This window comes from Callionymus lyra, chromosome 4, assembly GCF_982586985.1.
Source record: "Callionymus lyra chromosome 4, fCalLyr1.hap1.1, whole genome shotgun sequence".
NCBI classification, from domain to species: Eukaryota; Metazoa; Chordata; class Actinopteri; order Syngnathiformes; family Callionymidae; genus Callionymus; species Callionymus lyra.
Window position 1 is genome coordinate 35483985 of NC_141821.1, and position 15451 is coordinate 35499435.

The window sequence follows — 15451 nt, forward strand, 5'->3', positions numbered from 1 at the left end:
TTGTTGGTGGGAGTGGTTTCGCTTGGAGGTTGAACTTTTAAGACTTCCTTCTTTTCCTCACCGACCCTCCCGTTGTATTCATGTCTTCTTTAAACACACATTCTTACGTCATCTTGAATTCTATTCACTATTGGGTTTGATTACTTAATTGAGGTATATATGAATATATACAGTTAATTACTGGTATAATTGGTTTAAGAAGAAAAACAAACCAACTCACATTTCAATTTTCTCCTTCTTCTGCTGTGTTCAATAACAATAACACAATTGACATTGATTGTTGGCACAGTGTTGTATGTATTAATGATCTTGATCATCCTCTCTTCATATTTCACATTGTCAATTGATCAACTCACAATTGGTCACATTGAGTGTAACTTGGTTGTTTTGTGTTGCTAATACTGCTTATCTAAAACAAGTGTGTGACTGACTGCTTGCACGTGTGTACGTTTGTTGATATCTAGTTCCTGTTTTCTCTTCTTCTTCTCTCAATTTCGGATCTTTGGTGTTGTATTTGCTATGCTGCCCCCTGCTGGTTTGCTCTTTGTTTACTTCCTAATTGACTTTTGTTCTGACTCAATTGGTGTAATTATTTAATTATTGATTAATTGAATCAATTGCAGTTTATTCTGTTTTCTTAGTTTTTCAATTATTACTTTAAATACATTTTATTATTTTAACAATTAGTCATAAATTATTCCATTTTATTTTTATTTTTATTTTTTATTATTATTAATATCTTAGTTTACTATTTGTTTTATTTTTATTATTATCTCGGATTTTATAATGGATTTTAATTAGTTAATTGAAGTTTTGGTTCTTAATTTAGATTTTTAAATTCTTCATCTTTTATATTTTCATTTAATTTTTTTTTTGTTAATCGCTTCTTTACTTATTATTATTTCTAGCATTATTATTAATATTATTAATATAATTATTAATTTGTTCTATTCATTTATTGACCTCCTCTTTTTTAAGACAAAAGTAACTTTTACTACAGGTGACAAGTTAAAGCTCCTGACAGGGAAGAAAATAAGAAACTTTAAACTCTGTTTTTTAATTTAATGGTAAATCTTATGAGTAGGTTACTCACATCAATGATTTCTGAGAATTCATAATAAATAAAATAGTTAAACAAAGTGCTCTTATTGAGCTCTTGAGCTAGCTTGATACAGCTAATTAAGATTCAAATTAAAGACTTGAAAGAGCTTCTCTAAAAAATAGAGAAGATGATAGTTGATGATAGTTCTAGGGTCCTATCATAGCTCCCTATTGGCCACTGGCTGGAGTGCATGGGTGTGGCAGGAGAAGAGGACGAGGGGATGGAAACAAACAAAGAATGTTGGTCAACAATGGCGCATCTTTGGCTTTTACTCCAGGAACTTTGGTCCAGTTCCCTATTGGTGACACCTACAATTGAAGCAATTTTCCTGAGCTGAATAAACAAGAACTCAACCTCAACAACTCTCCACCAAGAATGAACTTCTGCTCCAGAGAGGGAGGAGCTGTACTGGTTCAACATGATTGAACATCTGATTTCCCTGATCTTGAAAAGACTTTTGAGACTTCATTCCTATGATCCACCTTTGGACCCCCCACACAGCACTAAGAACTATGTCTGGGATGATGATGAACGTGATTATGAAGACAAATGGCACGATCTGGTCGCAAACATGAACTTGACTCTTGTCTGCGGTGACATTTTTGTGGGTCCTGATGGTGAGGCTGCAGAACTAACAAACGAACAAGGTGTTCTGTAGGCTCTCTCTGACACTTCTGTCCCTCGCGTTGCTCTGCTGTGGTTGCTGGTGGAGAAGCTATGGCCCTGAGACACATGATTAAGAAATGCAAAGTTGTTTGCGATTTCACGAAAAAAGCATACAAATCTAGCCTGTTAGAGACATGATATCTTAAGAGGTAACAGTAAAAAATTAATCCCAGAATAACATACTCTGATTGCTCCACTCAGAGCTATGATGAAAGCAGCCATAAAAAAAAAAACGAAAACGTGTGTGGTCGACTGATGCAGAATTTTATTTAAACTAATTAAAAGTGACTCTGTCTAGGGCTGCTGACTTGTCACCTCCAGAAACTAGACTATAGAGAATAGACAATAAAGAATATACTATAGAGATTAGACTATACTATACTAAGCCACTCCATATTGATGCGAGTGAAATTTATGTTATTGTTCTTTGGTAATTAGACTTAAAATAGTGAAAATGGAAAAAATAGAGACTAAAATACTGTAGGAGGAAAGGTCAAAGAAAAAAAATAGATTAAGAGATAAATTAAAAGAAACACTGAGAAATATTAATATGATATTCTTCTCTCTAGTTGCATAAACCAAACACCTATAGACCAAGAGGAAATCTCATTGAAGTGAATATTAATTAAAGAAACTAGTTAAGATAAGCAAAATAGTAATCTAGAATAGATACTGTATTTCTGTTGTGGGTAAATAATCAAAGAGGTCTGACTCACACCTGATCTAATTAACTATAACATTCATAAACAGATTTGAACTCACACAACACTCTCAGACATTCACATAGATATTACAAATAACACACTGATCTCAGAGACAAACAAACAAACACATGACTTACATTTTAAATTGAATAAGATAAAAAAGTGTCTCTGCTACAACCTGCTCCCTGTGTGTGTGAGAGAGTGAAAGAATTATCTCGAACACCCGCCTCTGTTTCTCTCTCTCCATGAAGTCAAAACATTATGATAATTTGAACTCTCTGCTAACTTCAAGGTTTATTCAAATAAAACACATGACAAACTTTAACAGACATCCACAGATCAAAGTAATGAATACACAACTCATGACACACACACAATATCCTCATCACCACCTGAATAGATGCATAACTGACCTTCTCATAACTTCTGATCTTATCCTGTCAGAGGTGGTGTTGAGAAGCTCCAGTGAGGGAGAAATAAGAAGCCACTGTCCACTGCAGACTTTTAAATATATCAAAAGATCTCCTTCTCAGAAGAGACAGAAACATGAGCCAGCATGAGTAAAGCTAAAAACTTGACTAGCATACTTTTAAATATATATATGAACAAATGTAGTTTTAGGAAACTGCTCTTTGGACATGTGGTGAAATAGTTAAGATGTTTAAATTACCAAACACAAGAAATCATGATTTGAGATAAATACAACTTCCCTAAAATTAATAAGACTTTACTTAATGCTAAAAGAAGGAACATATTGGTGTTATATATTTAAAAGGACAATCAGAAAGGAAATTGTCCAAACATTGGAGGAAATTTCAAATAACAGAGCACATATTGTTATGATTAAAACATATTTTCAGAATTGATATATATAATTTTTTAATAAATTAAAATAAAATATTTTATCTACATCAATAGCAGCCAATAATACAATAGACAATATGAAAAGTGAAACTTGGAATTAAAAACTGAAATTGATTAATTGAAAAAGTTCAATAAGAAATGGAAATATGTTTCTAAAGCTGCTTCTAACATTCTAAGGCAACTATAAACATTAACAAAAAATATAAAGCAGGGAAAAGAAATTGACTCTGGAAAATGTAAGAATAAATTAATAAATGATGCCTTCAGGAAAGAAAATAGTAAATAATCTATTTAGAAACTACAGAATCATATCAATCTTTAAATTAACTTTGTTAAAGGTAAATCTACCTTTAATCTAAGTTGATCAAAAAATAAGAACTAGAGCAAGAGATTGATGGAAAATAAACAAGTTGAGTTCTAAATTAAAATATGGACTAGCAAGTGTAATTTATTGAAGGAATTGAATTACATAAGCATTGAAAATTACTAGTCTTCATCCGCATGACAAAATGAACCTGAATAAACCTAAAATAAATACCAATTTGAAATACTAGAGTTTAACAGTTCTTTGGGGAACTTTAAAATAAAGATAATAAATTGGTTGTAACGATAAGACACTTAAAATTAAATTAAATTGAATTGGTTAATAATGGAAAATAAGGTTACAAATTTTAGTGGAGTTCTATATCTAACAAAGGAGAAGAAAAGAATGAATCATTATAATTATAATCGGAAAAAATATTTTATAGAGTAGATTTTTAATTTTTTAATTTTTAATTTTTAATTTTTAATTTTTTTAATTATTCATAAATTAAGTCTTAGTTAGTCTTTTATTAATTGGTTAAACTTAGGTCCGGAAATCCAACAATAGAAATGCTAATATAGAAAAAACAAAATTGAATAAATAAACGGATGCAGAAATGGTCACTTTTTTATTTTGATATTATCCATTTACTTTAGCAATAGACTTTCAAACCAAATCTAAGAGGAATAATAAAGATTAAACAAAGCTTAGAATATTTTTTTTTAGCTAATAATGTCATATATTTTAATTTAATTAAATTAATAATTAATTAATCTAATTTAAGAGAGTTAATACAAAGAGTATTATGATTAATTAAATGATTTGACAATAGATTTGGATATAAAGTTATTCAAGAAAACATTTTTTAAATACAAATAAATTAGGTTGTTCTATTTGTCCCTCAGGGGGAGGACTTAGATAGATACTTAGCTGGATAATAGGTTTGTTACGTGTTTGGTGATTCTTGTTGCACGGTTCTGTCGATCAACACTGCTGAAGGGAGCTCTGTCCAGATTGCATTCAATTAGTTTAAGTTTTTGGTGTAGAAAACAGCTCGAGAATAAGGTACGACTGTGTTTTACTATCTCTCTGACTTGGGTAGTAAATAGGAAGGGGTTAATTTTGTCTGCATGAAGTAGTACGAGTCCATTCTAAATAAAAAGCATGATTTAAAGATGTATTGTTTCTCATTTGTCCAAAGAATGCGATGCTGTTCATGTCTTTCCTATGTTGCAGGACGAGTTCAATGATGCACTGTTGACGGGGGAGTACGTCAACAACACCTCACACGAAGAGCCCACATCCAAGTCGCCGACAACGGGGCTGCTGCTTTCTTTTTACCTCGTTAAAGAGGTTTTTCAAAGCAGTGGATACTGGCTCCATATCAATATATATTTTATCAAAATCTCTACTTCAAAATAGACTTATTAGATTTGAGTTAGTTATTGTGAATATGTTTTTTGATGATTTGGCATTCTATTTCTTCAGTTTTAATTCATAGCATAATTTGGAATTATTATTATTATTAATTTTTTTTGGGATTTTTTCTTTTTTTTTGTGATTTGAGAGAAATGCTCATAATGTGTAATTGTTTCCATTAAATGAATCTGTGTTTCCTCTGTTGCTTTCTCACCATATGTAATCTTTGTGTGGCACTATACGGATGATAGTTTGGCATGTTTAGTTTATAATCAGATTCGCGATCATTATTTTGAAATCAGACTTGTCTTTGTTTTATTGCATCATTAGTTCATGATGCAATCAGGGGGAGTGTAAGGAAATGACAACTTTACTGTAATCAATCACCTAGATTTAACACACATTTCAAATAGTCACTTGATTAACTGATAATCTTACATATTTAATTCATATTAAATAATCCTATTCTTGCATTGCATTCACTTAAACTAAACTCAGGTTCACAACTCAAAGGCCGAGGTCACAAAGCCTTGCACACACAGAAAGATTAAACAATCCCAGATTCCAGGACGTCTGGACACCTGTTTGAGAATTCACTCTGAAGGACACAAGTCGCTGGGAACAGATTCTTGAAAACAACAACTTTTGGTAAATTTCCACTACGATCACGTGCGACCGGCCATCTTAGAATCAAATGTTTACACTTACTGACCAATCCTACATTCACATTTGACTAGAGGCGTTAACCTGAATATTCTACTATAAAGATCCACCATTTTGTCTGATCTTTGCGTTCTGGCATTCGAAGACGTCTGCGATAGATCTCTCTGCTTGCTAGCGCCCGTGTTCACGTAAGTTTGTCTCTGACTTTTGCATAATTCACTAAACGAGCATTTTTCTTAAACTCATCCATGTGTCTGTCCTTCATTCCATCACCACGTACGAGGCTGGGGAGGGGTCTGTTCATGGAAACACAAAAACCCCTAACAGTTCTGTATCTTGAGTGCTGTTGGCATGATGGCTCGTGAAGCGCTGCATATCACCCTTTTAGAGCCAAAGATACACCATCGGCTGATGAAACGGCTCAACAAAGCTAGAATTAACTGTGCGGTAAACATCTTCATCATTACTGCAACTCAAATTCATCATCATTAAAGTTTCATCACAGACTTCAATGGTGAATACAGTTATATTCCTACTCTGTTTACTGTACATTTACAATGTCTAAAATGTTTGTAAATTAGAAAATACATGTCTTCTTCAGTCCTGCAACCTAACACCCGCGATACACAAGGAAACACTTGATGTTGTGTGTTCACAAAGTGATGTAAAATGAGGCATTTGTAAAACTGTGTGTTGTCTTTGATCATTTCTGTTTTAAACAATGAATAGTAGTATCAGATCTGGTTTAAAAACACACATTTTACTACACAGAGTATGAATGCCTGTCTGAAACCATTCTGAAGCACAGAGCTGTTAGTTCGCTATTATTATTATTATTATCTTATTTCCGGTCTTACAAGCCATTCATTTGCCAGCTAATTTCTGCTGTTCAGTCTGGACTTCTTGTAAAATTTATGACATGAAGTTACCCAAAAACAGACTTGTGTACTCCCTGTGCTGTTTTCCCACACATGAAGTAATAAGTAATAATATGTGGCACATCTCAGCTTCCACTAAGAGAGCTCATGGAATTTGCTTGTAAAAACTCACTCTGACCCACAAACCGTTCAATATTTTACTTTTTAATGATGTTTAATCAGATGAGACTTCTGTTTAATACAAATGTCATCATAAAGTATCAAATAAAGGATAATTACGGCATGATATACAACTTTCTATACAACAGTCAATGTTGTAAACACTTAACTGTAATTGACCTCATCCTTCAAAAAGGCCTCTGGTAGTGTGTATCCAAACAGTGTGAAGTCATGTTCATACAGCCTGTACAGACTCCTCCTCTCCTCCACGGACATCGTCTCGTACCACTCCATGACTGAGAGTCGTGGGGGGGTGACGTTGGGCAGCGGAAATTTGGCCTCATCTCCCAGGTTGAGTATTCTCAACAGATGTTCTGCATCTTCCCGGAGGGTCTCCTGGTGACCCACGAAGTCGTAGCTGAGCAGAGAGGAGGACACACGTCAGCGAGTCTGTTGATGCTGAGAGACTTCAAGAACTCACTGAATGTGACACGGGTGACAGAGCTGGTGCATCTGCCTCCAGTGGGGCTCCAAGGGAACGTTTCTCTCGGTCCGGGGGTCCAGCAGGTACCGAATGAAGTTGTAGAACGAAGGCCTGATGCCAAGATTGACTGAGTCCTCTAGTGTTTGGGGAGGGTTTATCCATCTGCCATACAGACGCAGGATCTTCTTGCCAAACCTTTGGTGAAAGTCACCGTTGGGCTTAAGAAACTTCTCCCGGTACACAGAGACGAGACGTACAAGAGGATTCTGGACAAACATGAACTTGGTGTAGTGCTTCAACTTTATCTGCAATCACATGAGGAGGTCAGATATTTTACACTTGATAGTTACATCAAGTATATCTGTGACAACAGCATTTTAAATGGTTGAATTTAACATTTTAAGTTAACTTTTTATTTTTAACCCTTGTGTTGTCTCTGGGTCAAGGTGAATGACCCAACCACTGCTTATGCCAGGGAGGTCTAAAGGTAACGACTAAAGTAAAAAGGCTATAAGTTAAAAAGTATTGATTTAAAAATATATATTTTTGAATGATTGGAATTATAACATAAATAAGTATCAAGTTAAATATTCTAATTCCAATCGTTCTTATTATTTTATTTTAAATTCTGTAGCATTTTTAATTCAATCTTAAAAATAGTTCGGCAGCACTATTATACCAACATTTGTAAATTAAATTTTTGGGGCTAAGAATACATTTTTTATTTAATTTTTCAATTATTGTAATTAGAATATCAAACTCCATGTGTTAAAAAAAAGCTCATTTTGAAAATATAAGATTAAAAAATATATATATATATTAAAAAACAACAAAAACACTTTTGATATAGTATTGATAAACATGTTTTAAAAATGCTTAAAAAAAGAACAACACATCAATAGAAAAATTCATTTGAAATGTTACATTCAACTATTTGATATTCTGACGGCACTGATATACTTCCATATCCATCACACATCTCAACCTTCATCTGGTCCCTTGAACTGCTGGTGAGCGTCACGAGCTCATCAGGCATGTGGACGAGGTCTTCTGCGATGGACGAGGGGTCAGGGTATGGCTGGCTCTGGTTTAAAACGACCTTGACCCTTTTCCAGTTGGTGCTCGACACCTTCAGTGTGAAATAGTTCAGTTAATTTATTGCTCAAGTCTCCTTCAGAAATTCATTTAAATTGCTGTGTGTTTGTTTGAGACGTCATCAGTCTGAGAGGGACTACAGCCCTTTCCAGTGTGTCCTCTGCCTCTTGAAAAGCCTCTTGCGAACAATTTAGGTCATAAGTATAAGATAATGAGTGAAAGGCTTTACATTTTTAATCCAAGTTTCTACCTACACAAACTGCATCAATCTGTATTTATCATTATTTAACCTTTAATATTCAAACGTATTCAGTTATTTAGAGGCTGTTTTAATAGAACTTTCAGAAATTTGATTTGTTTTATTTTCCTAATTATTTTTTAAGCATTTGATCAAATCAATTCTTAATAATTCAGGATATCAGGATTTACACATTACAAATTTGGTTTTTTATATTCACCGTTTTTCTACACATTTTATAATCAATAGTGTAGATCACTGATAAAATACGAATAACACAAGTTATTTTATCCTCCATAATATTATTTTCCCGTGTGACGTTTAATCTTATATTAGAATAAAGTAAAACATTATCCTGTCATTTAAGTGTTATGTAATTGCTTTGATTTTGAGTTTTCTATTTATGTAATATACACTAGTTTTTTAATTAAACGGCACTGAGAGTTTTCTCGATGATGATGACACCAGACTTTACCCCTGGGATGTAACAGAAGATGATTTCATGATTGTCGTCCACCAGGAAGTGCTTCAGGTCTTCATTGCTCATCTGGTCGATACTAAGTTTCCCTTCAGATACAGTTGGATCGTTGTTGTCACAGAAATCTCTGAACAAGGACTTTCTGAGCTCTTGTGTCTCCTCCACTGTCACAAAGAAGAATCCACAAAATCAAGTAGATTTCACTTATATGAAATAAATACTGTTTCATTTCTATCATTGTAAATAACATTAAATGTATGTATTACTGTAGCACAACTACTAAAGAATATTTTCTCTTTCAAATATCTGTTTACAATGTGATTTATGAAGTTAGATGTCCACCTGGTTTTCCTGGTGTATTCCAATCCAAGGAAAGAACTATCAGAACATTAATGCATCCCAGAATCACGAGCAGAACTTGTTGGTATAATGAAAATCTGCCACAGAGTCGTAACAAAGCCATCTGAGTGTTGAGAAAGAGAAGATTCTTGTCAAGGTTCTCATTTATACAGCTGCAAATCTCTCCAATGATCATCACGTTTTTGCTTCCTCATTCAGGTGAAGTCACCTGTTTATCACACATAGATCTCAGAACAGTGAAAAAAACCTATTGTAAAATTAAACTAAATTATAATATAACTTATAATTGCATATAAACCACCTAAACTTATCCTAAGTATTTGCTTAACCAGTAAATGTTTGTTAAAATGTTTTGTATTTTGAATGCCTTTTCCTGCTACTGTTAATTTTATCTGTCTTTCACCGTCGGCACAGAAATGTACTCTTGAAAACTGTTATGGCCAGTGTTGCAAATACTAAAAATAATAAAAACTGGAATTTGTCGCAGTGGGTAGACAGAATATAAAAAATGAAATAGCATGTATGATCGGGAGAGCAGACGAGTAGAAAGAGTTCTTATAAATTAGAAGAAAAACTTACCGACGCAGAAGAGAAAAAACGCTATTCCTGCCTAGAAAATTAAAATAAAAAACCTGAGCAAATAACTTCAAGGCGTGGATAAGAAGGGTGTGTGATCCATCTGTCAACCGAAGTGTTCAAAGTCTATTTACAGCCACATATAGTGTTTTCCATGAAAGAGTTCTTGTGAGTTAATTAACAGCCAACGATAAGAGAAGCAAGTTGTTCAAATTATAGTGAGTCAATTGAGAGCAGGATTAGAAGACTGCATGTGAGAAAGTCAGTTACATGATCAAAACAATCAAGCTGGTATTTATAGATGGTCAGAATCATGATCAGCTCCATGATATACCCCTAATAACCACAACTATTTTTACAAATGTATGTTCACATACTATATCAGCACTACACTTAAGCCAACTTAGTTTCAGTTTTATGACTAAATAAAATGATGTTTTCGTCAGTCAGGACCAACACAACTTGATCAAACTGACTCGACAATTTTTATCAGGGATCAAGAAGAAACTTTTGTGTAGGAAAAAGTGGAAAAATGATGTTCCCTTCTTTTCCTGTCAGTTCAAAAGTGACCAGACTTTACTATTTGGCCTTTGAGTATATTTAAGTTTCAACTAGAACAAGTACTCATAGAGTGCAGACCTGATGTCAGAACATCTTATTTGTATCAGGAAGGTTGTATCATTAAGTTGTGTTTTACTTTTTGGGTTTGAGTACACCATTAAATCCAAGTATACTAACATTTTTTAAAACTCTATATTTCTTTGTTAAGCAGTTGACCTCCCCTCTAAAACCTTTACTAAGATTCTGCCTTATAGAGATGGTTTTTGTAGTGCCAGTCTTGAGTGCGTTACTGTGATGGTTGATGGGGTTGTAATTTTATAGCCCTCAATTTTATAGAACTCAGAGTTTTTTCATTATATTCAAGAGTTTGTTAATTTGTTTCATGAGTTTTTTGGCACTTCTCAGCCACTGTAGATAGACCAGGCATGGACACATGTTTAAATCACTCCAAAGCAAGCTTGACAAATATAGGTTGAGTTGTTTATTTTGGTCACACAAGTACATCTCACTTCATCTTCTAACCCAAGAAGAGAACACTGATGTTATCCAAAGTGTTGATGTTTATGGGGAAATAAACTGATGTTTCTTGAAAAAAATAACATTTCTCTTCATATATTTTCTTTCCTCTGTTGACAAGAAAGTTTGATGTCATGGTCGACCAAATGCCATTTAAATTGTGGATGTGATATGAACTGATGACAGTATCAGTTACAGCTCTGATTTTTTATCAGAGCTCTCCTTACGTTTTTTTCACATCTTCCTTAGAACTCTTCATTTCAGCTTCAACTTCCTCAAAGAGGTCTTCCATGAAAAGGTTAACCTGTAGTAACAGTTGCTTGAATGCTTCTACCACAGGCAGGAGTTTTGTGTCGTCCTTCCACAGCAACATTAGGTCATCATACAGTCCGAGACGTTCGTGAACGTATCCTTTCAATTCCTGACAGAACAAAGAAGAAAATCAGAAGTTGCACAATACAAATATTTTGAGTCAAACTACAAACATGGATCATTCAAGTAATTTTACTACTTTCGTTTACATGAAGTAAGTAAGTAATTAATAAACAAACCTTAATTTTTTGGAGCTTCTCGTTCAGATTCCAGTTTGGATTTTGCTGCAGTAACAAAAATTAACATGAAAACATGTCAAACATAATATTAGGCATATGTACCTGAGTGGACGTTGAGGATACCACCGAAGCCACGGTCAACAGAATGAACATGACCACAACATGTCTGCTGTGGCCTGAAGGTGCTGCTGCCATCGCTGCTGATAATCAAGTTTGAATCCGTGTGCAGGAGACTTGACAAGTAGCTGGTGCTGAGTGACGGTGACCTGGACGTCACTCGGCCTTTTATACGTTCCAACCACAATTCTTTCACTTTAACTATACACAAAATAAAACACTTTACTTTGAACACCTAAAGAAGGTGTGGAAGTGTATCGGAAACAAAAGTAAAAGAGTAAACAATTCAATTATTATTTAATCAAAGTGAATCACCAAGAAACTCGTTGTCATTAGATTCAAAACAATATTTTTGTAATGAGAGTCAATTATCCTTTTGTTTAATCTTATGTTCATATCTTATTATGTGCCGTATGTGCAGAAGTAGAGGGTGAACCTTTTGCACTTTCATTTACTTTGAACACCTAAAAATTGTGTTGTACAACAGACATAGTTCTGCGTTGCATCAGGTGACAAGTAGGTAGTGATATCAAAGGCTAACTTATGACCTGTGACCTCATACTCTCCGAGACATATAGTTTGTTCGAATGGACAGGGGCTGGATTCTCACCATATTTGTGCTTCATCTATTCTATCAGCAGTAACTTTTTGTTACGAAGCAATAGTTTCAGCTGCTGACAGTGTGCCAAAAACCTGGTTCACATGAAACAAAACTCCTGCCGAACTATAAGAAACATGTTCTGAAAAGTGGATGGAGAGTATGATATCCCCTTTGGCATCACTAACTACTAAAATGGCTGGATGAGCTGTCTTCTCATTATCCCCTTACATTATCCTTACTAGGTTCCAGGCATTATGGAGATCTAATTAAGTGAAGAACTGTGCCCCCTGCAGTTGTGACCCTGACACTGACAATGGTTCCCCAGAGTCCCGACAGCTTCCGTCGCTGGGTTTGCTCAATCAAAAAAGGATGAAGCTCTCCAAAGATTGGCAAGAGGTCCTACTCCGCTAAAGGTCCTGGAAGGTGGGAAACAATAAGATCTCGGCATAGTCCGTATCAAAAACCTGAGGTTTGAGTCTAACATGGAGGTCACAGTCCTCTGTGAACTCTGGAGGGCCAGGTAAGTGGCCAAGTATTCAACATAAAGGCGATCACAAAACCAACTGACACGAATAAACTAAAAGGCCCAAGGACACCAACTAATAACTTAACATTTGGAAGATGTTGACACATGGCAAAGGCAAGAGTAAGGGGGAAGTAGATTAAGAGAGTGTTGGTAATTGCCATTGGGTCACCATGACCCAGAGAAAACATAAGGGTTATACAAGCTATAAATTATTGAATTCTTCCTTAATTATATAATATGGTATCCTTTTCTTAAAATCGGACATATTTATATTTTCTCCTGCCTTCCTTTACGCACCTTACAATAAACACATCCTAAAATCATGGAGATCTCCGTTACTAAGTGTATAATAGATTGTGGTAATTGTGAGGAAACAGTAGTCGTAGTGGAACGGAACTTCATTTCTCACTTCGCAAACCAACTAAACCAAGTTGCATCGTACACCGACCCTGATGGATGTGAGACCTCATCAGGTTCACAAGATGAGGTTAGATTCAGTTGAAAACACTTTCTCTCTCAGTGTATACACTCTCAGTAACCCACATCATCGTTTGTGTGTCTTAAAGACATGTTGACCCCCAGGTCCAGGGAAATGGGTCAGAAGAGACCAATAAAACTTTACACATCGAGTTTCTTTAAACAATGTAATCATATGTATTATATAGAAAGTAAGGGAGATTTACATAATGTATGTGTAAGTGTGCTGAAAGGGAGAAAGACTCACCTCAAAATTTATATAAGTTCAATTTCAATTACATTTTCCCACATTGAATACATATTAAAAACGTATAATTTCAATAATGTTAGCTACTTTTAGCAATCTGAAGGCACATAATAAGATAAAAGCAAAATGTCAAAGAACCAGATTCTTGGTGATTCACTTTAATTAAATAATAATTGAATTGTTTACTCTTTTACTTTTGTTTCCGATACACTTCCACACCTTCTTTAGGTGTTCAAAGTAAATGAAAGTGCAAAAGGTTCACCCTCTACTTCTGCTTTAGGAATGTCTCGCATAGCTAGATGTGAGTCCAGGAGTTCAGAAGCTCAGGATCCAGGAGAGTTCCAGAGTAGAAGCACTGTTGCTCTACGTGAGAGGGGCCATTTGAGTGAGCAACGTATCTTCAGAATTCCTCCTCCACGTCTCTCCAGTGAGGAGTTGTGTGTGTGTGTGTTTGTCATCACAATTTCTGATGGACCAGCACCCATTTCAGGTATTTGTTTCGTCTTTTGAATAGTGAAAGTGAAAGAATTGTGGTTGGAACGTATAAAAGGCCGAGGCTCATCATTGGACCGTCACTCAGCACCAGCTACTTGTCAAGTCTCCTGCACACGGATTCAAACTTGATTATCAGCAGCGATGGCAGCAGCACCTTCAGGCCACAGCAGACATGTTGTGGTCATGTTCATTCTGTTGACCGTGGCTTCGGTAGTATCCTCAACGTCCACTCAGGTACATATGCCTAATATTATGTTTGACATGTTTTCATGTTAATGTTTGTTTCTGCAGCAAATACCAAGGGGGAAACTGAAAGAAATGGAAGAGATGCTCAAAGAAACGAAGGTTTGTTTATTTACTTCAATGTTATAATCACATACATCTAACTAGTAAAAATACTTGAATGATCCATGTTCTTGTTTTGTTTCAAAAATATGTGTACTGTTTAATTTCTGTATTTAGTCTTGATTGTCCTGATTGAAGAAGAAAAACAAGTCCAGTTCGGTTTTAGTGAGACTGAAAGTATTTTGATGTTGTATGTTTAGTCCTCTCTTGGTATCTCTTCCTTTGGTTGTCGAGCCATCAGTGGTCATGTGTATCTCTCACTGAAATTATCTGTATATGTTAGATTTTACGCTTTGTTCTGTCAGAATGACCTCAGGTTATGGAAGACCCACAATGGATTCCTCCAGGAACATATCAGACTGTTTGATGCCACCCTGCTACTGTTTAAGGACAACCCAAGATTCCTGCCCACGTGGGAAGCGATTAACCAAATGAAGATCTCCTTTCTAAATAATTTCCTTGTTCTTGAAGAACGTCTGGAGAAATCTATAGCTGAACAAAACACTACTGAAGAAAAACTGAAAACAATTAAGGAGTTTTTATCAGAGCTCTAACTGATACTGTCATCAGTTCACATCACATCCACAATTTCAATGGCAGAGCATTCAGTCGACCATGTCATCACACTTTCTTGTCAACGGCAGAAAGTAAATATATGAAGAGAAATTCAGATTTCCTCATAACCATCAACACAATAAACTTTGTGTAGACTTTGATAAGATCAGTGTCAAACCTCTTGGGTTTGAAGATGAAATGAGATGTATTTGTGTGACCAAAATAAACCAACTTACAAAACTCAACCTTCTAAAATTGTCAAGCTTTCTTTGGAGTGTTTTAAATGTGTGTCCATACCTGGTCTATCTACTGTGGCTGGGAACACTTTCATTTACTTTAACACCTAAAAGTTGTGTTGTACAACAGACATAGTTCTGCGTTGCATCAGGTGACAAGTAGGTAGTGATATCAAAGGCTAACTAATGACCTGTGACCTCATACTCTCCGAGACATATAGTTTGTTCGAATGG

General features: G+C 35.0%; 1 protein-coding gene and 1 long non-coding RNA gene across 2 annotated transcripts; one reads left to right on the forward strand and one right to left on the reverse strand.

The window, feature by feature from the left end:
- Window positions 1–6924: 6924 nt before the first annotated feature.
- On the reverse strand, window positions 6925–13879 carry LOC148082771 (carbohydrate sulfotransferase 12-like). The gene is made up of 5 exons (XM_087790231.1): window positions 13849–13879; window positions 9052–9218; window positions 8229–8372; window positions 7241–7548; window positions 6925–7177 (listed from the first exon to the last, which is right to left on the reverse strand). Exons 1-5 carry the CDS (start codon window positions 13877–13879, stop codon window positions 6925–6927), a joined length of 903 nt encoding a protein of 300 aa, XP_087646357.1.
- Window positions 13880–14180: 301 nt separating this feature from the next.
- On the forward strand, window positions 14181–15078 carry LOC148082772 (uncharacterized). The gene is made up of 3 exons (XR_015710844.1): window positions 14181–14315; window positions 14373–14426; window positions 14732–15078. It is a non-coding gene; the product is annotated as an uncharacterized LOC148082772 (long non-coding RNA).
- The last annotated feature ends 373 nt before the right edge of the window (window positions 15079–15451 follow it).

Coding starts and splice junctions, on each gene's coding strand:
- LOC148082771 (XM_087790231.1), bottom strand. CDS start 13,879: ATGCGAGACATTCCTAAAGCAGAAGTAGAGG. Junction 9,219..13,848: donor TCCTAAAGCAGAAGTAGAGG/GTGAACCTTTTG, acceptor TCTTTGTGACAG/TGGAGGAGACACAAGAGCTC. Junction 7,178..7,240: donor TGTCACCCGTGTCACATTCA/GTGAGTTCTTGA, acceptor CTCTCTGCTCAG/CTACGACTTCGTGGGTCACC.